Here is a 21,596-nt window from a genome sequence, read left to right as displayed (position 1 = left end):
CAACATGTTGCTTTCAAGAAATATTATAAAAATGAAAGATACACACATAGGGATAAAATAAAGGTCAGCAGTAGAATTTAGTATGGTTAAAAAAAAAAACAGGAGTAGTAATCATGATCTTAGATAAAATTAAAATTTAAATAGATTTGACCAAAAGTGAAAAGTAGAGAAACCACATTATGTGGCAGCAGTATTATTTAATATTACTTTAGCCCATTTTAGATACTTAGACAGTAAAAAAAATACCTGAGCACATAACTGCTAATATAGGAATTATATGAACATAAACATAAAATCACTTTTTATACCAAAAAAACCGAAATAGTATATCTTCTTCCTGGGTAGATAAAGCCAATATAATTTTTAAATGAAAATTTTATATAATTCATTAATTTAATATTATCCCAATTAGATTTCTAAAAAAAGTATTTTAATGAATTAGAAAAAATAATACCTAAGTCATTTGAAAGAACAAAGTCTAGGAACTTCAAAAAAAAAACCACACACACAGGGGAAAAAGACAAAAGGAAATAGATTCAGATTTTACATTTCAACAATGCTCTCACCTCATAATGTAGTTTAAAGTCTAATACTATTTTAAATTTAAATTTTTTCTTATATAAATAAAACCTATACAATCAAGAATAGAGGGAATGCAAAAAATTAGGGGGGAAACTTTCATACACAATCTTTCAGAAAGGATGTGATTGGGTTGGAATATTGCTGAAGTGTAGGAAATGATGAGCTAGTTTATGTATTAAAATATGAAAAAACTTGGACTTATGAAGAAGATGCTATTCATCTTCAGAGAAACAGATTGTAGAAGCAAATAAGCATAGTATGTTCTTACACATGAGTATATAGATATATGATTATAGCTATCTATGTGTGTATACATACATACACACACACACACACACACACACACACACACATATATATATATATATATATATGTATATACACACACACTAATTCTAGCCTTCATTAAGTGGAGGGGAGAAGAGAAAAAATAAAAAGTGCAAAGCAGAGAACAAAAGAAAATCAATATGGAAGCAAAGAAAACATTGAAAACAATGTGTAGTATTTACTGTATAGGTTTTCTTGAAATGAAAGTTTGTTTTATGTCAAATTCTTGTATTGTATTGTGTTTGTAGCATTTTTTTTCTTTTAACACTTTGTATTTAAATTTAAAACAAAAAAAATTTGCAGAAAGAGGCAGGAAGGGAGGGAGGGAGAGAGAGATTGAGGAAGGGAGGGAAAGAAAGACAGAGCAAGGGAGGGAGAGAAAGAGAGACAGAGGAAGGGTGGGAGGGACAGAAGGAGGGAGGTAGAAAGAAGGGAGGGAAGGAGGGACCAGTCGATAAATTTCATATAAACCCAGTTTCATACTTTCCCCAATATCTATGGTGATTGGGGAGTAGTGAGGGAGAAAGCAGAGAATCCGGGCAATCCCAATTTGAGGATTAGCAAGGTGAAAACAATGGAATCACTGGGGACCAGGGATTTGAGGGTGAAGGGTGTGCCTCAAGGAAACCACTAATTACTAGGTCAAGACTGTGAAGGGAAGACAGTGAAGTCAGAGGAGGAGTGATAATTGGATAGGAAGACTACTGGATCAGAATTGAACACAATGATTCAATCATTCCAGTTTTCCCAAAAGTTGTGAGTGGCAGGATTAGAATTTTTGCATCCACACAAACACATGCACTTCAGAGGGCTATTCTAAAGTGAGCTTCACAGAATTGAAGCAAGCCTGTTGTTCAGTCAGTTTTGATTGATCAAAGTCATAAAGATACTAGTTCTTGACTATAGTTAGGCACTAAATAAATATTTGATCCACAATAATCAGCTAATATTTATATAATACTTTAAAGTTTATAATGCATATCAAATACAACATCTCATTTGATCCTCACTACGCTCTTGGGAGGTGGGTTCTGTTATTATTCTTATTTTATGGATAAGGTACTGAGAGAAGGTGTGACTTGCTCAGAACTATATAGCTATTAAGTGTCTGAAATAAAATTGGAAGTCCAATCTTCTTCATTCCAAATTCACTCTTGCAACCAGCTGCTTCTGTCTATTGACAAAAGGGACTGAGAATCTGAAGGAGGAAGGGGGGGAAAGGAAGAGCCAAAGCTTGGAAAGCTAAGAAGAGGTCAACATAAAAACCAGAGACTAAAGCAGTTGAACTCTACCAAGCTTTATGCAGAGCATTGTTTTATCATCCCTAGGACCATAATTTTCAATAACATAGTTCCTGCCGTGAAAAAAATAACTATTTTCCAGAGAATCCATGTGTGTGAATAGAGAGCTCGCTGGTAATCACACCACTGCTCATTAAATAGAATTTCGCCTCCAGGGTACTTTGCTATGAAATCATTACAGATATCCCATCTCAGCAAACTGTAGGTTAACCCTCTGTTTTCCTCAGTGATTTTCTAAGACTTCTTAGGAAGGTACAATGTAAAAATTGATGTGACTGCAATAGCTATATCAGAACTTTTCTCTAGCCAAGGTTGAGAGTAAATTATGGTTCCATATCACAGGTAGGCTACCTTTCAGAAGTCAAGATAGACTGCTGACCTCTATTCTTCTGCCTGTCCCCCAGTGGAAATAAGCAAAGTTTTCTGAATCATACTAAAACCAGTGATTTTTTTTTTTTTGGCTTGTGCTTGGGTTTGGAACTTTGCTATCTGGCTCAGGTTTCATAGTCCCCAAAGCAGCTGCTTATTTCCAGAGCCCTGGAAATGGAGGAGAGAAAAGTTCTGACCCAGTTCCTCTGCTTTCAGGAAGTAAGTATTACTCAGTTGTAGGGCTGAAGTTTGTTTTCAGACTTCTTGAAGAGCCGATAAACCAGATTTTAGCCAAAACTACACTTAGAAATCACTTCCTGGTAGTATATAGTCCTGTCCTGTGACCTTCTAAGTTCAACCCTGACTCAAGTGTGTCTGAAAGCAGAGAGGACAATCACAACCACAAAGGGAAGACAAGAAGGGCCGGTCCTGGGCAAAAGCCTGAATTCTGGTATTCCCCCAACATTTTTTTTTTGCATCTACCCAAGACACCCTTCTATTGGTGAAAATATCTGCTCTGACAGGTTAGTGGGAAAGGGCAATGTGGGATAAAGGGACATTGTGGTGTTTTGGAAGGAATGTTTAATTGGGAGTCAGGAATCTTGGATTTGGGACCCAGGTCAGTGACTACATCACTTAACCATTTTGAGCCTCAGTTTCCTCATATGTAAAATGATGAAAGGGGGACTATATAATTTCTAAAATATCTTCCAATTCTGACATTCTATTATTCTATGAATGCATATCATATACATTTTCCATATTGCTTTCCCATGAGCAAGACAATTAAGCTATTGTATTATATTGGTCTATTCAAATCAACAAACTTTGATGAGTATTTACTAAGAATAAGTCACAGAGATATAGACTAGGGATACAAAGATGAAAAAAGAAAATACCCTGGTTTCTGTCCTTAAACATATTTACAATCTAATAAGAAGCATGACACATGCAGAAATAAGTAAGATATAGTACAATGAAATATTTTTGATGGGGTTTAAGGGGTCAGGGTTCAACCTTTCTTCATGTCAAAAACATTTATTAAGCACCTACCATGTAATGTGCATACTGTGTGAGAGGCATTATGGTATAATAGCAAGTTAACCTCAAAGTCTGGATAAAATGTCTCTTATTTATAATGGCCATGTGATCATCAGCAAGTCATTTAACCTATCCCAAATATCCCTAAGACCATAACTTACAGGTCTTTCTGTCAAAGTTGTACACTCTATTCACTACTTTTCTGTTACCTTTCTGGCAATAAGTTCATATGATAAGAGAAGGGGTACAGAAATGGGAATATAGGGGTTGAGGTGAGTCTTTTGACATAGATGGTGGAAGGAATACAGTTTTGAGCTAGAAATGAATTCTGTGGAGCCTACTAGGTTGAGTTTTATAACTTCTTCCCCTAGCAATCTAAGTTTCAGCAGGTAATGGAATTGGCTCCAGGTTGGGGAATATCACAATAGAAATATTGGAGGACAAGGAAATCTAGGAAGGGGGGAAGGAGGACAGTGTATAGAAATGGCTGAGTAAACACTCAGACCTCTGAGGGAAGATAATTGAATACAGTACAGGCATGACAAATTATGAGAAGATTGAGTAAATTGGAGTTTCCAATGATACCGAACATCAGGTTCAGGAGTGAAATGGCAGGAAATTATATTCAGAAAGAAGAATGCCATTGTTCAGGATCTTGGATCTGAAACAATGAGTCTTCTACAAGTCTCAATAAAAACCATTAAAGATTTCTTTCTTTTTTTGCAATGTGGGCAAGGACTCTCATACTACCTGTGATGCTGGTACTTATAATCTCTCTAGGTTTCAGATTTCCCACCTCAAAAATGGGGGGCTGGATTATGACTCTGGGGTCCTTTCTAAATTAAGATCTATGATCCTATATCATTATGAAGAGAGGTAGTTCTGTTTCTTTCAAGTACTAAGGTTGAGCATAAAATAATTTAACTGGTACAAACAACTCTTTCATCTTCTAAGGGAGGAAACTAAGAAATGTTAAATGAGTTTCCCAATATCATAGGAGTAGTAATTAACAGAACCAGGTTTCAGATCCAAGTCTTCTTACTCTTACAGCTTACTCTTATAGCTCTTTCCACTATACTACACAGCACTAAATAATTAAATTCAGGTCTATTAGTAGTTTCTTCAGAATTTTTAAGAAGGAGAGAGAGTATGTATATTAATCAAAGAAACTTATAAAACAAATTATTTACTTTCTTTTAAAATATAGATTGTGTTGTATACAAATTCATATATGTGTGTATAAGTATCAGTTGCCAAAATTATATATGAAAACCTGATTAGAATGTCTATTAAAGGGCTATTAAATTTCCAACCTCTCTTTAAGATCTTCCTCAGACCCTAGCTCCTCAAAGTTCAAGGAGGATATGGTGATTCCCTTATCAAACCCCTCAAATTCTTCATCACTCAGATGTTTCACAGTGACTGAAACTCTATCAGGTGGTCCCATGCTTTCAATCTTTTCAGACTTTTCCTTCATTTTCCCTTCCAAATTCTTTGTTCAAGTCAGTCTCATTCCACCTTTTTTCTACATGACATGTTCATTCCTGCCTCCTTAGTTTTGCTCATGCTGTTTATTATAAGGCTATTCCTTTTCAGCTGTGAATATTAAATAATATATTATTTTATCATGTGCTTTGTATAAAAATTTGTAAGTACGAGTGCCTATAATTAACAAGATAATAAAAATTCTATGGATAGGAAAGTGACTTAACAATAGTTCTTAAAAGTATTTTTCATTTTGTCATTCTTCCCTAAAGACTTAAAACCACCCTTTACATATAGACACATCACTTGAACTCTCATAAGTCAATTTTAAAATTTTCAGTGAGTAATTTACATCTCAGAAATCAGCAAACACTACAAGCCTGAGTTTGACATCGTTTTGTTGATTTTCTCAACACAAGAAAGTGATAATAATAATGCATATTAAACTTAAAAGAGTATCAAAGGGTACATTTCCTCACCTAGGGATCTGGTTATTAAGCATTTATCATCTCTTTACAGACATCTCTTCAGAAATATTCTTTTGTTTGGACTAATAAGTTAATAGAAAGTAGGAATGGGAATGAAATTAAATGTTAGAAAATTAGAATTCAATTAGACTTTAGAGATGCTCTTCTCTATTTTACAGATGAGGAAACTGAAACAAAGGTTAAGTGATTTGCTCTTAGCTAATTTGAGATAGAACTAGAAGCCAGGTCTCCCAACTCTTCAAGTACTACACTCTTCACTATTTGCCTCATTTCTTCCTTATATTTTATACATGTGGAATGCTGGATGGCATAGCGGAAAAAACACTAGGTTTGAAGTCCGGGTTCAAATTCCAGTTCCATGACTTATTGTTAATGTGTCTATGAGAAGTTGATTTTTCCTCACTGGGCACCAGTTCCCTCATCTATTAAAATGATAATGTTGGTCTAGGTGACCTCTATGTCTATGACCCCATGATCAATGCTTAGAGGAACAAGAGAGATCACTTGGACCTGAGATGATAAGGGAAAGCTTCACAGGAAAAATACTATCTAACCTGGGTCTTGACATGTGGAATGTCAGTTGCACAGATAGCAGGGGAGAGGCATTTCCAATCTAGGGAACTGTAGGAACAAAGGTTAACGTTAATTAAGGAAATATGTGTGTTCTGTGAGCAATTGGTAAACTGGAGCCCAAGGGGTCAATAGTAGAGACAAGCCTAAAAAGTGTGCTTAGAATTAGATTATTGATAGTCATCAATGCCAGATAAAGGAATCAGATCTTTAAAATATGTGTTTTAAATCCACTGAAAGGCTTTTATTAAAGAATTTTAATTCTTTTAATTCATGATTAAAGTTGCACACTAGGAAAATTTATCTGTCATTTGTGAGTTGGATTGAAGAAGGGAAAAGATGGAGGTGGAGAGAATGCTAAAGAATTTAGTGTAGTTGTCTACATTTGACTGGTGGCTTCAAGAATGCTAAAGTTTTAATTTAGAAGAGTATATTGTGAATTGTTCAGTTGTTTCCATTTTTGTGAGCAAATTTGGGTTTGGTGTTTTTTTTTTGGTTTTTTTGGGGGGGGGTTTGGGAAAGATACTGGAGTGGTTCTGCCATTTCTTTCTTCATCTCATTTGACAGATGAGGAAACTGAAGCAAATAGAGTTAAGTAACTTGCCCAGCATCACCCAACTAATAAGTATCTAAAGCCAGATTTGACAAGAAAATGAGTTTCCCTGACTCCAGGCCCAGTACTCTAGCCCTATGTGTGCTGTCTACTGGCTTATATCACATGTAGGCAGTTCTTTTATTCCTGATGTGAGCCATCAGGAATTGAAAAATGGCTTTGGGCCACCATTTGTAGCCCTCCAGACCTAACTTCAGAGGACTTGAAATCTATTCTCCCCCTGCTAGATTATACCTCAACTTGGATAACACAGGGACTTCTTCCTTATAATATGAGGCTTGGATTCCTATTAAAATATAAATTTCCCTTGGAGAATTTGTTAATCTATTATCAGTTCTGTAGATTTCATTCAACTTTCAGATCCTTTTTGGGATAGATTTTTTAAAATCTGAGATCTCTGTACATATGAAAGGAGGTGGTCATATAATGGGAAGAGTTGGGAGTATAAAGCTAAATCTTGTTTATTTAACAGTTAATTTAGTTGCCTTCAGAAGCAGTTAGGTGGTACAGTGGATAGAGTCCTGGACTTGGAGTCAACAAGACACGAGTTTCAAATCTGGCCACAGACACTTATTAACTGTCTTATTTTGTCTTTGTCATATTTTCCTCAATTATAAAATAGGATAATAGCACCCACTTCCCAAAGTTATTGAGAAGATCAAACTCGATAATTTTTAAGAGTGCCTGATACATAGGTAATTAACATATATTTCTTTCCTTCCTTGGGCTAAAGATATCTATAGAGATTATTGAGAGATAGAAAACATAGGAATGGGGAGCAGGTAAAAGGAAAATAAGAGAAAGGCAAGTAGAGTTAGAAGCAAAGAAAAAAAAAAGGTGGGAGAAGATAAGAGAATAGAGGACTGGAGATATGATTTAGGGACATAGAGAAACCAGCATGAGAAAATTCCCTCTACCACTGCAAACTGTAACTTTATCTGCAGTTTAATTTTTAAAGAATTGCCTAGAATTTCCTAGAGCAGAGGGAAGTTAAGGTGTATGCTCTGCTTCATATAACCAGTATGAACAGGGAGGACTCAAACTCAGGTCTTCTTGGTTCTGGCACCAGTTTTCTATCCACTATACTTCACTGTCTTTCAGTGGGGGAGAGAAGGAGCCAGATACAGAGATACAGAAACGGAGAGGAGAGATAAATGTGGCAAATGGTGAGGTACCCTGAACACTTGCATTGTCTCTTTAGTCAATGGATGCCATGGATTGTCTACTTATCCTTTGCTCTAATGCAGCTATCTAGTCTCACACTGTTCATTAAACAACAGATAAATCAGCAAGGAAAGGCTGGAAATATTTACAATTTTATCTTACTGTTTGGGTGGTGGCATTGAGGCAATTGCATTTCTAGGACTCAGGATTTGTAATGTCAGATAGAATGGGGGAAACATTTATCTGAGGGAATGTGTCTGTATTTAATGTCTTTAATGATGAGAAATTATCATTTGAAATGCTATATCCTTGCCTTTTAGAACTGCATATATATATATACACATACATACACACATAGAGAGCATATATATGTATATATATACATATATACATACACAATATGTATTTTTTAAATAAACCAACAAAATCTTATAAGAACAGTAACCCAATTATTGCAAAAAAGATGAGTTGGGCCAAAATTTATCCTTAGTAGTATAACTGAGATTCCTGTACACAATAAAATTAAACAAGTATAGATTAAACACTGTGGCTACAGTACCAGAGACAGAGAGAGGGAAAGAGGGAAGAGACAGAGCAGAGACAGAGAGAGACAAAGAAACACAGAGAGAAACAGAGAGACAGAAAGAGAAACAAAAAATCTCTGCCCTCAAGGAGTTTATATTCTAATAGAAAAGACAGTATAAGATTATATAAGGGAGATGGTTGGACTATAAGCCTTTTAAAGGCCATATCTATAACTGCTTTAGGTATGTATAATCATGTACCTAGATGGGAGACCTGCCAGTATGACTGACAGCTGGGGCCTTGGGGTAAAGAAAATCTAAGTTTAGATTTTGCCTCAGACACTTATTAGCTATGTGACCCTGAGTGAATTTCAATCTCTCTTTGACCATTTCCCAACCTGTATAATGGGGATAATAATTACCCCTACCTTATATTTTAGGGGTTGTTGAAATAATCAAATGAGATTATATATGTTTTTCATACCTTAAAGTATTATATAAATATCATCCCTTACTTATCGTACTCCTCCTTCCTTCTTTTCCTCCAATCAACAATTGAAAAGCTGCTTTTTAAATCTCTATCACTTATTGCTCCAAGAAAGGCCATCTCAAAAGAATTACAGGTATTATGGTATACTTATATATAAGTTCTCTTTTACCTATCTACCCACATGCCCAAAATCTACTTATCATTGCTCCGGCTACTTTATGAATTTGGTAGCATTGACCAAGAGTGAAGTAGGAATAGCAGGTGCTGTATTAGGAACAGTGGGAACTTTAGGTGCTGGACTAGCATAATAAGACAGCAGCTGCCTACCCTATGATCTGAGAGGCAATGTGTAGGGTAGCCCCATATAATCTCCAAAAATCATCCTTCCCCTTATAATAGATGGCTTTACATACTGCCATTGATTTTATTCCTTTGAGTCTTGGATATAAATTCCTTTGAAGTAGTGATCATTTCACTATCCCAAGTACCTAGCAAGTTTTCTGGCATATAGTAGTTATTTAATAAATATTAAATGATTAATTTATTGAAAACTTTTCAGTATTTAAGAGAACCTCTATTAAAACATAGATGCTGCTAGGCGTGGGGGAGGATACCCTTAAGCTTGAATTTCTCAAATGGTGTTAACCAGAACCCTGTTCTACAAAATCCTAATAGGACATTTATGAAAACACTCATATATATAAAATGATCACATTTTATGTTAATCTAGTTTCCTGTATAAAATATTAATTGTGAAATTATGTCTCAAAAAGTACTACTGCAGCAACGTTAAAATATGGAAATAAGACTAATTTCTTTCATATTGTTCAAGAGTTTTCCCAATCTATTTTTTATCTCTTTTATTCCATATCCTCAGGTCCCCTGAACTGGCATTTATTGGTTCCATAAATAGACGTTATGCCTCAAAATAACTTTGTGTGGCAAAGTCAGTTTGGGAAACACTTTCTTAAGCTATTATCAGCTAAGTTCATCAGTTGATTACCTGGAGGAAAAAGAAAGGCACCAGAACAGGGAGAAAGAACTGAAAGAATAAATGTAAGGAGAGAGGTGGTAAAAAGAAATTTCCTTGCTGAGGTGGTTAGCCAGGGAGGTTTGAGAAGAGAGAGAGAGAGAAAGAGACAGAGAGAGAGAGAGAGAGAGAGAGAGAGAGAGAGAGAGAGAGAGAGAGAGAGAGAGAGAGAGAGAGAGAGAGAGAGAGAGAGAGAGAGAGAGAGAGAGAGAGAGAGAGAGAGAGAGGCTTTAGCTTACTCTTAAAGATGCAATGTTCAGTTTTATCAGAAATGGTTCATCAATCTAATTCAACCTACACTTGGGTAACTATCAATTATACAATATACCCAAAAAGTACTTGCACATAATATTTATTTTTATTTTGAACTTAAGAAAGAAGCCAAAAAGAACAGATATTTGTATATACATAGAACAGGAGGGAAAAAAGAGGATTGAATATTAAATTACAGGTCTCTATTATATACAGTTTGCTTTGCTTCTTAATTAAATAATAAAATTCACCTGTAGCCACAAGTGATCATTTAGTCTGTTCTTGAACATCCCAATGAGGAGGACTCACAAAGCCATCCTTTCTACTTTGGGGTAGCTCTCTAGTTGTTGGGGTAGCTCTCCTTATATCAAAACTAAATTTGCTTTTCTGCAGCTCTTACTTATTATTACTCCTAGTTTTGATAATAAGGGAAAAGAAAAAAAAGTGTTTTCATTCTTTCACATGAAAATTCTTAAAAATTTTGAAAAACAGTTATTATGAACCCTCTAGTTCTCTTCTCTAGGCTAACCCCACTCCAATTCTTTCAAGAAAATTCTGACATATCTTCCAGTCTTCTCACCATTCTGGTTGCCCACTTTGGGATATACTTCAGTTTGTATATATCTTTCATAAATGTGGTCCCCAGAATTACACACAGTGTTCCATATGTGGTTTGAACTGAGAGCATACAATAGGATTATCATTCTCTTTGTATGGTCCCATCTTATTGAAAATAGCATTAGTTTTTAGCTGAATCACACTGTTGATTCATATTGAGGTTGAATTCTATGAAGGCTGTGAGATATTGTTTCATGGGAACTGTTATCTGGCCACATCTCTTCCATTTTGTATTATACTATTTTTTTTAATCTAGCTATATAACTTTACATTTGTCGCTATAGAATTTCATTCATTCAATCTTTTACACAACAAAGCCCCTTAGTAAATATATGCTTCTAAAAGATAATTGTCTGGCTGGCTAATTGATGTCAATTCACAGTCATTACATAATGGTGAGAATCATAAAAAATTAGGAAACTACCCTGAACCCCTCAAAATGATCCCTGATCTTTCCTTTCTAAATGCTCACCAAAAAATAAAAATTCTCTTAAAAACATGTTTTAGATATTTAGAAATAAAATATGCTATAATTTAAAAATCTACACTCTTCTTTTTTGAAAGTTGACATTTGCTCTTCTCCAGTCATATGCACTTCCATTATTCTCCTAATATTGTTCAAAGATGTTCAACAATGTCTTAACTATCTTTCAGTTTCCTAGGATGATGTTCAACAGGATTTGTGAATTAAACTCTCTTATCTTTGGTTTCTGTTCTCTATTAGTCCTTTTTGCTCTATCCTCCCCAGTGCAAAGATCATTCTCCTTGGAAAAATGAAACAAGAATAGATCAGCCTTCCAACTATCATCTATAATCATTATTCCACCTTCTCCAAGCATTAGTCTTATTCTTTCTTTGACCCTTCTTGCACCCCCCCAAACAAAGCTTATTCATCCACATATTTATTCATTTCATTCTATTCTTATCATTCAGCATTAATATCAGATCATTCTGGGCTTCCACAATCTTGTCATAATGCCTCTAGCATCATGTGACTCTTTTGTATTCATACTCCATAACTTGCTCTTGCTTCCTTCTCTTACATCTTTTTTAAAATGAGTTTTCTATGCAAATACTTTGTCTATGTAGGTAGCCCTTCTTTTTCCTCCTTATCTGAATCCTGTCTCTGTGTAACTTCATTTCTTTCTTGAGAACGTCCCAACCCCCTTTAGGCAATTTCCTTTTCAAAACATTAACCATTGAATCTTTTTTTTTTTTTTCTGAACCATTTAAAATCTGTTTTCTCCAAACCTAGGATAGAAGTCAAATATCATTATGACTTTTCTCTCCTCTTTCATAAATACTCTAGTGGAGTAGTTTGCTTGTCCTCAAAGTTCCTGTTGTTTCCAGATTTTGAAACATCACAAGGTTGCCAGTTCTTCTTTCTGGTCAGAACCAGGGTCAGGATTATGGTTCCCTTTGTCACTTTCTTCAGCTTTTGAAGGAAGAACATCACAATTCATTGTGATGAGATGAAACACATTTAACAGCAGCGCTGATTATGCAAATTGCTAAACCCCTTAGACCTCAGTTTCCATATCTGCAAAGCAATAGGGTGGGAGAGGGACTATTCAATGTGCTTTGGGGTTCTTCCAGCTCTAAATCTTGTGATGCTAAGTAAAGCTGGAGAAAGAGCTCTGAACTTGGTTGCAATCGAAAGACTCCAAGTCACAATGAAAAACATGCTGAATATGAAGGACCTGGATGTGAATTGTATCTCTATCATTTAATTAGCTGGGAGGATGGTCCTGGACCGAAAGCATAATGGCCCATTAGTAAACTGAAGGCTTGCCAGGCCCTAGGGTCTCTTCTAGATCTAAGCCCCAGGAGCAGCGGAGGGCAGGCCACAGTTTCTTTCCTGCCACCGTGAGAGTGCAGATCAGGGGCTGCGCTACAGAGCCGGAGCTCCGCATGGACTCATCCCGACAGCACAGACACCAGACCCTCCAGATCTTGTTTTCAAGGAGCTCACATTCTAATGGATACAACATGTAAACCACCATGTATATACATTTACAGTGTAAATGGAAGATGTTCTTCAGGTAGACTGGGAGTATGAATATAGACTAGAAATAAAGGCTTCCCACAGAAGGTGGGTTTCAAGCTGACTTATGAGCTAGTTGGAGAAGCTGAGTTGGGAATAAGGATGGAGAGCATTCCAGTTATGGCAGAGAACCGGTAAAAATGCACAGAAGTGGAAGATGGGATGTTACAGGTGAGGAACAGCAAATAAACTGGCATAGACAAGTTGGAGCATACTCTATTGGAAAGGAGAAAAGTGTAAAAAGATTTAAAACATAGGAAGAAGGCACCAGATTGTGAGGGGCTTTAAATGCCCCTCAGGATTTTATATTTTATTCTAGAGATAATAGAGAGCTAATAGCATTTACTGAGGTTGACATGGTCAGACCTGACTTTTAGGAAAGTCCCTTTGGCAGTTGAATAGGAGAATGAATTAGAGAAGCAAAGAAACTTGAGGGGAGAGAAACTAACTAGAAGTCTACTGAAATTTCTTAGGCATGAGCCAATGAGGACCTTACCGGGGAGGTGGCAATGTCAGAGAAAGAGTTACTGTGAAAATAAAGCTAAAAAGATTTGGCAATAGATTGGATGGTGAGTTTGCATGAGGAGCCTAGCATAACACCAATTCTGAGTGACTAGTTGGATGGATGGTGTATTCAACAGTAATCAGAAAGTTGAAAAGAGAAAAATTTGGATTAGAGAGATGTCAAAAAACCCACATATTCCCTCATAATCCTGCCTTTAAGACTGACACCAAACAGACACCTTGATGAAGTGAGACAGAATATAGAAATATTACAGGAAAGGAGGAAAAAATCCACTTGTACCTATCTCTCTTCCTGGAACTAAAATTGAAATTTGTATGATGTCAATGACACAAGTAGGAACCTAACACTATTGTTCCTAGCCCCCTGTTTGTCTTCCCTCTCCCAACTTGTTGCATTTTAATCCATTTTAAAAGAGATATCAACAAAAGCCATACCATCATAGTGCCATAAAGAAATTATTCCAAATCAGCTACAATTTCACCTTGGAAATTAAAACATAAAAACAAAAGAAAACAACCACAAAAACTAAACCTTAATTAAATAAGCATTCCACTATCTTTGCAAAGAAAATCCCAACTGCAGTTATAAAAAGTCATACATGGTTGAAAGGCCTGAACAACAGCAGCATACCATGTAACTGTGATGAACTTCAGTGAGGTCTCAGTGGGAGAAAAAAAAGTATCCTGCCTTGTACTATGAAAATTATGCTGGATTTAAAGTTAAATGGCATGAGTTTGAATGCCAACTCTGCCAACTGCATGATCTTAACCTCTCTGGATCTTAGAATCTTCTTTGTAAAATGAAGAGCCTAGATCAGATGTCTAAGATCCTTTCCAGCACTGCCTGTGAGCCTAGAATAAAGTACATCACAGTGCCTTGTTCATAATAAGTACAAAATACATGTTCATAGAATGAATGAATGAAAAACAGATTGATTTTTAAAATCTTTATATTTTAAGCAATCAGGATGGTTTACAGCTCATAGATAATTGAGATTTCATCAATATTTTTGATATTTCATAGACATTACCTAACTCTACTCTAAAGTTACTTTTAATTACCCAAGCTGAGACAATTCCTAAATGAGGCTAAATATCATGGAATATGACATATGCCATTTTAGAAAAGCTACAGATCTTAATTTTGTATCTTTCCTCAGTACACAGATCTATCTGAGCAGCTGAGCCTCTTAGACCTAGACCTGTAACATTATATTCTCATAGCACAGATGGCATAAATCTCTATTGAAAATACAGATTGAGTAGTATACTGATAAATAACACGGGATAACCAGAAAGTAAAAATAAAATGTGATTGCTATAGTAGAGAAGGCATGCACCATCAATTTCATTGAGGGGCATATTATTGGCCATCTACCATTTTCTAGAATATAATCAGCCTTTTCTCATCCCTCTCTTCTACTCCCCCCCCCTCTTTTGTTTCTCCCTTTTAAAAAAATTTCTTTAATCTATGTTTTAGGCCTACTAGTGGCTCCCATTGGTATTGTTTAAGAGATTTTTCTGAGTGAGAACTATAGAATTGAGTTTAAATTAAATAAACTGAGTACCCTGAAAAAAACCCTTCAGCACCCTGAGAAGCAATATCTTATCTTGGAAGCTCACAGTTTATAGACCTGAGTTTGGACAAGGGGCTGGGGGAAAGGGTTTGATTTTTGTTTTGAAAGGCAGATTTCAATAGGAATAGGAACTTCAGCTTATGTGATGATTCAGTCTCTGGAATAAACTTCTTTTATTTTGATTAGAAATTTGGTGCCCTAGCTGGTGTGCACATACGTCACTTTTCTAACTCAAGGGCAATTTTAAAGATATCCAAATCTTATCAGGTCAAGTGTCTTAAAGAACCTGAGAGCAACTACCAAGGTCAGAAATTATTTCAAGTCAAGGAGTCTATCTTCTATTCTCTTGTTTTGACTTGTAACCATAAATGTGTCTTCTCTAAATGTCCAATCATATTATAAATCAAAGCTTGCATTTGGTGGGGGGATATCTATACGATAAGATACTTTGCAGGGAGGGATATAAGTTGCAGCTTAAAAGTTATATTGGACGAATCCATTATTTCTACCATTCTGTAGGTGTTTAAACTGTATTCCCTTGAAGAAAGATCAAGATGATCCTGGAAATTCTCAACCCAGTGCATTACAACTTCACAGGCATGGTACCTGAGGCAATGCCAGCTGCTACTATGCCAATCCTCCTCATTACCTGCTTTCTCCTCTTGATTTGGAGTTACGAAGATACTTCCTTAATACCAGGTAAAATAGAGTTGGAAAGTATTTATTTTTGTAACTTAGCAGAAAATTTATTTGGGCTTTCAGGCACTTGAGAAAAAGAAAATTTTGCACATTCACATAAAGGCACAATAAAAGGCCACTAGCATAATGTGATACCTATAACCAGGGTTCTACTAGTGAACTGTAGAACTGAAGTAGTTTTCTAGATACTCCAAGCCAAAATTTTGTTTTTAAATCACTTACCAGGACACTTAAAGTTTATTTAACTCTTTAAAACTATCTATAAAAATGCCTCAGTTCTATACTTTATTTCCTAAGATATACTCAGCAAGAGTATTTTAAACTGAGGTTTGAAATGAGGTAGAGTTGAGGGGATGTTAAGAGACTTAATTTCAATTCTTTTTTTTTAATCACAGGCTTTCATTTCATTCCACTTTTTCTAGGCACTAGGCACTAGTTTTCTAGGCACTCGGGACAGCCTTCAGCAGTTCTTTCAATTTCCCCTCCCATTTTGTCTCCAGCCTCCCTCCCCTCCTTTCCCTCTACCCTATAGTTTCTCCCCTTTTTTTTCTTTCTCAAGAAAGTCAAGCATAGTGGTCAAGGCTGGATGGGCACTGTGGTAGAGAAGGGAGGGAAGCATCTACATTCATTTAATTTTCCACCTTAAATTCTTCTATAAACCATCACAATGAAATTCATAGGAGGAGAAAACTAGGAAATTGAGATGATTTTCCTCATTTTGCAAGTAACAAGCCCTACAAAACTTGTTTTGGGAATTGCTCAGATGATTACCTGTGAGTAATTTATGTCTTTGGTTTTCAGCTAAAATTTCTCATGTTAGGACTCTCAAAACTTGTGTCAAGTATTGCGCATAATTGTGTTTCATAATCAGGTTTATTAAGCTTTTGAAAATCTGGTCTGCAGAGTCAAGATAACTAGGTAAGTTAAGGTAAAACAAAAGCCTAGTTTTGGCAGAGTAGCTAAATAATTATGTACTTGCACTGGTGTAACAGCTGATTTTAACAAGAGCACAATTTGATTAGTTGACATAAAATTAATCATAAAAATGATGAAAAAAATCTTAATCAGCTGTCTTATATTTCTGTAAAACTATGAGCAAATTAAACTTCATTATAATTTTTAGTTTCACAGTCTATGAATTCCTTGTGCTTTATTTGGTTTGCTGAATCAAAGTATGGTTTTTATTAGCTATGTATCTCCATTAAAAAATTTAAGTAATTTTTCTAAGTATATTATTAAGGTTATCTTGACACAATGCCAAATAGTATGAAAAGCAAAAAATTTAAGATTTTAATCATTTTTCCATATCTCCATCAATCATATAGATTAAAATATCCAGGTATTTGAATGGATTTTTGTTTTCATCCAGATGTTTAGTACCATGTATCTAAAATAGGCTCCCTAAAGAGTAAATACATGGAAATCTAATCTCTTAGGACATATGCATAAATCTAATTATAAAAATGCCTTTGGAATTTTTTATTGTTCATGTTACAAACTAATTACCCATCTGAAAAATTAATGAAAAATGATTGGTCAATTCTTTGCTAGAACTGTGTGGGATGGTTTAAATATAAATGTTGGTTACTAACTTCAAAGATCTGTGCTATTTAAAAGAAAAGAAAACTTCTATAGGAAACAATCATATATTGTTTTCTTAATTTAAAAATTAAAAAAATTATTATATGTATGTATATGTACATATATAAAATTATCATTTTATTTCCTTGTTTTTCATCTGATATAAAATTACAGCCATCTTCTTAGGAAGTAAGAGGGAGGCTGTCTGTAAAACTAAATATTGATAATTATGTAGTGAATTTAGAACTAGAGAACCCTATCACAAGATAATTTAGAACAAAGCTTAAAAGTTTATATTATTAAGATTGTTTAAACATGAAAAGAGAAAGAAAGGAGAGAGAGGGAGGAAGGAAGGAAGGAAGGAAGGAAGGAAGGAAGGAAGGAAGGAAGGAAGGAAGGAAGGAAGGAAGGAAGGAAGGAAGGAAGGAAGGAAGGAAGGAAGGAAGGAAGGAAGGAAGGAAGACCAAAATTAGAAAGAAAAAAAAAAGGAACACCAAAATTAGAATCAAACAACCTGGATTCTAATATCAGATCTGCCACCAGCTACATGTTTGACCTTGGGCAGGGAAATTAAACTGAAAGATCTTCTGTTTCCTCATTTACTACATAAAGAGAACTAAATAGTCATCTAGCTTCAAAATTTTGATTTTATGATTGTACATTTAATTCTATAAAGCTCAAGTCCACTTGTTCTAGGATGTAAGGATGTAACATCATTAACATCATTAATTCTGAGATTAAAAAGAAGAAAATTAGAAAGAATATTTTATAATAAAATCACAAAACTTTTTCAAATTAAAAATTTTATATTTTATAATAAAATCATGAAACTATCTCAAAATTTAAAATATTAATACTCTACAGCTAGTTAAATTCAGATTACCTTTTTTGGTACTTTGAGATGAGCAGATTACCTCTTTTGGTGCTTTGAGATGAGCAGTACATGAATTTTTTTCATAGTTTGATGAATTAAATGCCTTTGCATATCTACATATATTTGTATAAGTACTGTGAAGTCATTAATTCAATTTAGAGAACTGAGTCACTTATTTGAATTCATTCAACCAAAATATTTGTTCTTGAGGGAAAAGGAAGGATGGACTGTTGTACCCAGATTATACAGATTGGCTGACATTAATATTGGCATTAATCAAGCATTAGATAATCATTTAATTCTTAATCTTACTTCGTTTAGCCTAAGATTTTCCTTTTCCAATGAAGTAGTATTTAAAAGTGAAATTATATGCTTTGATAGACATTATCATTAGAAAGTTGTATTACTTATCTGATCTGTCAGTTTAATAATCTATAAAATGGTTCCTCCAAGATAACCATTCAGACTAATCTTGATTCAGTCACCTTTTTTAATATAAAAGCGAGATCTTATGTATTATGAAATAATTAAAATTTTTTTTTAATCTTTCACTAAGATTTTTGTGTTTGCTACCTGACCAGATAAAAGACAAAATTATTTAGAATGAGAAATCAACATTTGACACAAACCTCTAGTTCATTTAGGCTTTGGTACGACTGATACTAAACTGAACTGCTTCATCTACTTAATTATCTCTTAGTTATGAAAGGAGGAAATTCTTTAAAGTAATATTGCTTAAATTATTTTCATGGGAATTCAAGAATTTGCATTAGAATTAAGAAGTAAAATATTTGCATAATAAAAACCGCATCTGATTTTTAATGCAGGCTAAGATGGTGATTATATTTTGAATATTTTTTCTAGGTCCTGGTTATTGTATGGGAATTGGACCCCTCCTTTCACATGGTAGATTCTTGTGGATGGGAATTGGCAGTGCCTGTAACTATTACAACAAGATGTATGGCGAATTTATGAGAGTATGGATCTGTGGAGAAGAGACACTCATTATAAGCAAGTAAGTATTTTTTTTGATATTTTAAGAAATAACATTACAATGTTCTAATTTGTGCTTTTATTAAGAATAATAGTTATTTCATTATCTCAAGATTTTTCAATGCCTGTGTAATCACAAGTAAAGTAAGGTGCATAGGTGAACAGTTTACCTGAAAAAATTCAACAGTACAGACTAAATAATTTAGATTTTGCTCCAGTCAAGACCTTCATAGGCAAAAGAATTGGTAAGTTGAGTAGTTCTCTAAAAAAATCTTGACAGAGGATTTGTAGATATATAATACAAATATTAATGAGGGTTTTAAAAGACACTTTTAAAAGCTGAATTAACTGTATTGTTGTATTATAACAAAAACAACTCTGGCTGGTCCAGTTTGCTTGAGGGAGTAGCTTAATGTATTTCCAATTCTGTACTATTCTGTTCTGCCAAAAGGACTGATCACAGAAAAACAAGTCAGTTGCATTTTATTGCTTAAGTTGTTTATGTGGAAAACAAGATTGCACATGGTCCAAATGATGGGTAGAAGAAATCAATTTCTGAATAAATCTAGGAAAAAAATAAATTATTGAGGAAAAAAAGTTTTAATAGACAGAACTGTCCAAATTGCCTTTCTAAATGGTCTTCTTTTGGTTGTGTTTCAGAGGCTAAAATAAATTAATATGATTTGAGGCTGCATTAAGAGAGGCACAGTGTTCTTCCTGACCCCAGAGAACAGAACTAGGAATAGTAGAAACTTCAGGCTACTTATAAGGAAAATTTTTTTAACATTTGTAACTGTCCAAAGTAGAAATAGTCAAAGGATGTGGATAGTTTTCAAAAGAATTGCATTCTATGATTGGCCATTTGAAAATGTGCTCTAAGCCACTAAGAATAAGGAAAGAGCAAATGTTTAAGACTGAGATTTCATTTCATGCTCTAGAAAGCAGCAAAACAAAAACAAAAACAAAAACAAAAAACACAGGAAAAAGGGTGATGCAGTGGATAGAATAGCAAGATTTGGTATCAGGAAGACCTGGGTTCAAATTTGTCTTCACGTACTTGTTAGCTGTGTGACAGTGGGCAAATGACTTGACTTTTGTCTGGCCCAATTTCTTTATCTGTAAAATATTGCTGATATTGAAGTGGTCCAACCTTTCTAGATTTCATTATAAAATTAGGCAAACAAATTATCTAAGCTATCCATATTCTTTGATCCAACATTCCTCATACTCAACACATACCATCAAAATATCAGACAAAAATGATTGAATATATACCAAAATATTCATAGAAGCAATCTTTGTTGTAGCAAAGAATTGGAAGCAAAGTAGGGAGCTATCACTAAGGCAAACCATGGTGAAATAAAACATGGTATATGAATATAATTTAATATTATGGTATAGTATGAAATTATGCATGAGGAATTTAGAGAAGCATAGTAACATTTGTGTGTGTGTATGACTATGATCGTGTATGTGGAAAGATCACTCAAAGGAAGAAGATCCTGGATAATAAGAAAAGCAAGGAAAGTTCTATGGAAAATAGAAATGAAATTTATTTCCTCCTTCCTTGAGGGTTGGGAAGGAAAAACTACCAGGGAAGAGTATTATATTTCAGAACATTGCCAGGCCTGATTTCTATTATCAGATACTTTTACTTGATTGTTTTTCTTTGTTTCAATGGAAGGTTCAATTTGAAGCTAGGGGCTGGTAAGTGAATGTGATATAAAAAATAAAAATGACGGATAGATGGAAAACTAGAAGGGACCTTAAATACCATCTACTCCAAGAGTAAGATCTTAACTTGGAGTCTCTTTTGATAACTTTATTTCAATATAATTTGTTTCCTTTGTTATATAGTTTATTCATTTTTAAAATTTCATGGCAGCTAAGTTGCAAATTGTCTTACTTCAGGTCAAGACTATCAATTAATAAATAGCTGCTTAAATGTAATAAATAAGACCTTTAAAGTCTAAATGGATTACCAAATGTTAGAATTATAGTTTAATATATTTTCCTTGAACTAGTTGTTTGGAGAAAAACTGGGGAAGGCGCGAGGGTAGGGGGTGGGAGTTAATAGACAGATATTTGAACTTAGTCTACAAGAATTTGACTATTTGGATTCTTTTCTTTTCTTTCAAGTGTTGTTGTAGAGCTTCCAGAAATGTTCACTAGATAATTTGGATATGATTTAATACAAATAGTCATCCTAAAGCACCTTAATAGCCAAAACATACTTTTTGATTTGAGCATTGGATGTGAGGTTAGAAGACTTCAGCTCAAATAGGGATTCATTCCATTACTTATAATCCTCATGATCTTGGACAAGCTTTTTCCCTAAACTAGGCCGCAATTTCTTTATCTGTGAAATAAGGAGCCTCGACTATAGTATCTCTAACATCGAGCTTCAATTCTGAATCTGTAATCTACAATCTCTTTGTTCTTTATTTTT

General features: G+C 34.5%; 1 protein-coding gene across 1 annotated transcript in view; it reads left to right on the top strand.

Moving 5' to 3' along the window:
• CYP19A1 (cytochrome P450 family 19 subfamily A member 1) overlaps window positions 1-21,596 on the top strand; it is a 62,208-nt gene that overhangs the window by 23,079 nt on the left and 17,533 nt on the right. The window contains exons 2-3 of the mRNA XM_074294507.1: window positions 15,520-15,699; window positions 19,019-19,169. Of these exons, the coding sequence (XP_074150608.1) occupies window positions 15,555-15,699; window positions 19,019-19,169 (296 nt within the window). The 5' untranslated portion in view covers window positions 15,520-15,554. The remainder of the gene's footprint in view (window positions 1-15,519; window positions 15,700-19,018; window positions 19,170-21,596) is intronic.

This window comes from Sminthopsis crassicaudata, chromosome 2 (assembly GCF_048593235.1).
Source record: "Sminthopsis crassicaudata isolate SCR6 chromosome 2, ASM4859323v1, whole genome shotgun sequence".
In the NCBI taxonomy this organism is placed as follows: Eukaryota; Metazoa; Chordata; class Mammalia; order Dasyuromorphia; family Dasyuridae; genus Sminthopsis; species Sminthopsis crassicaudata.
The sequence above is the reverse complement of the archived record's forward strand: the minus strand, read 5'-3'. Positions and strand labels throughout refer to the sequence as shown.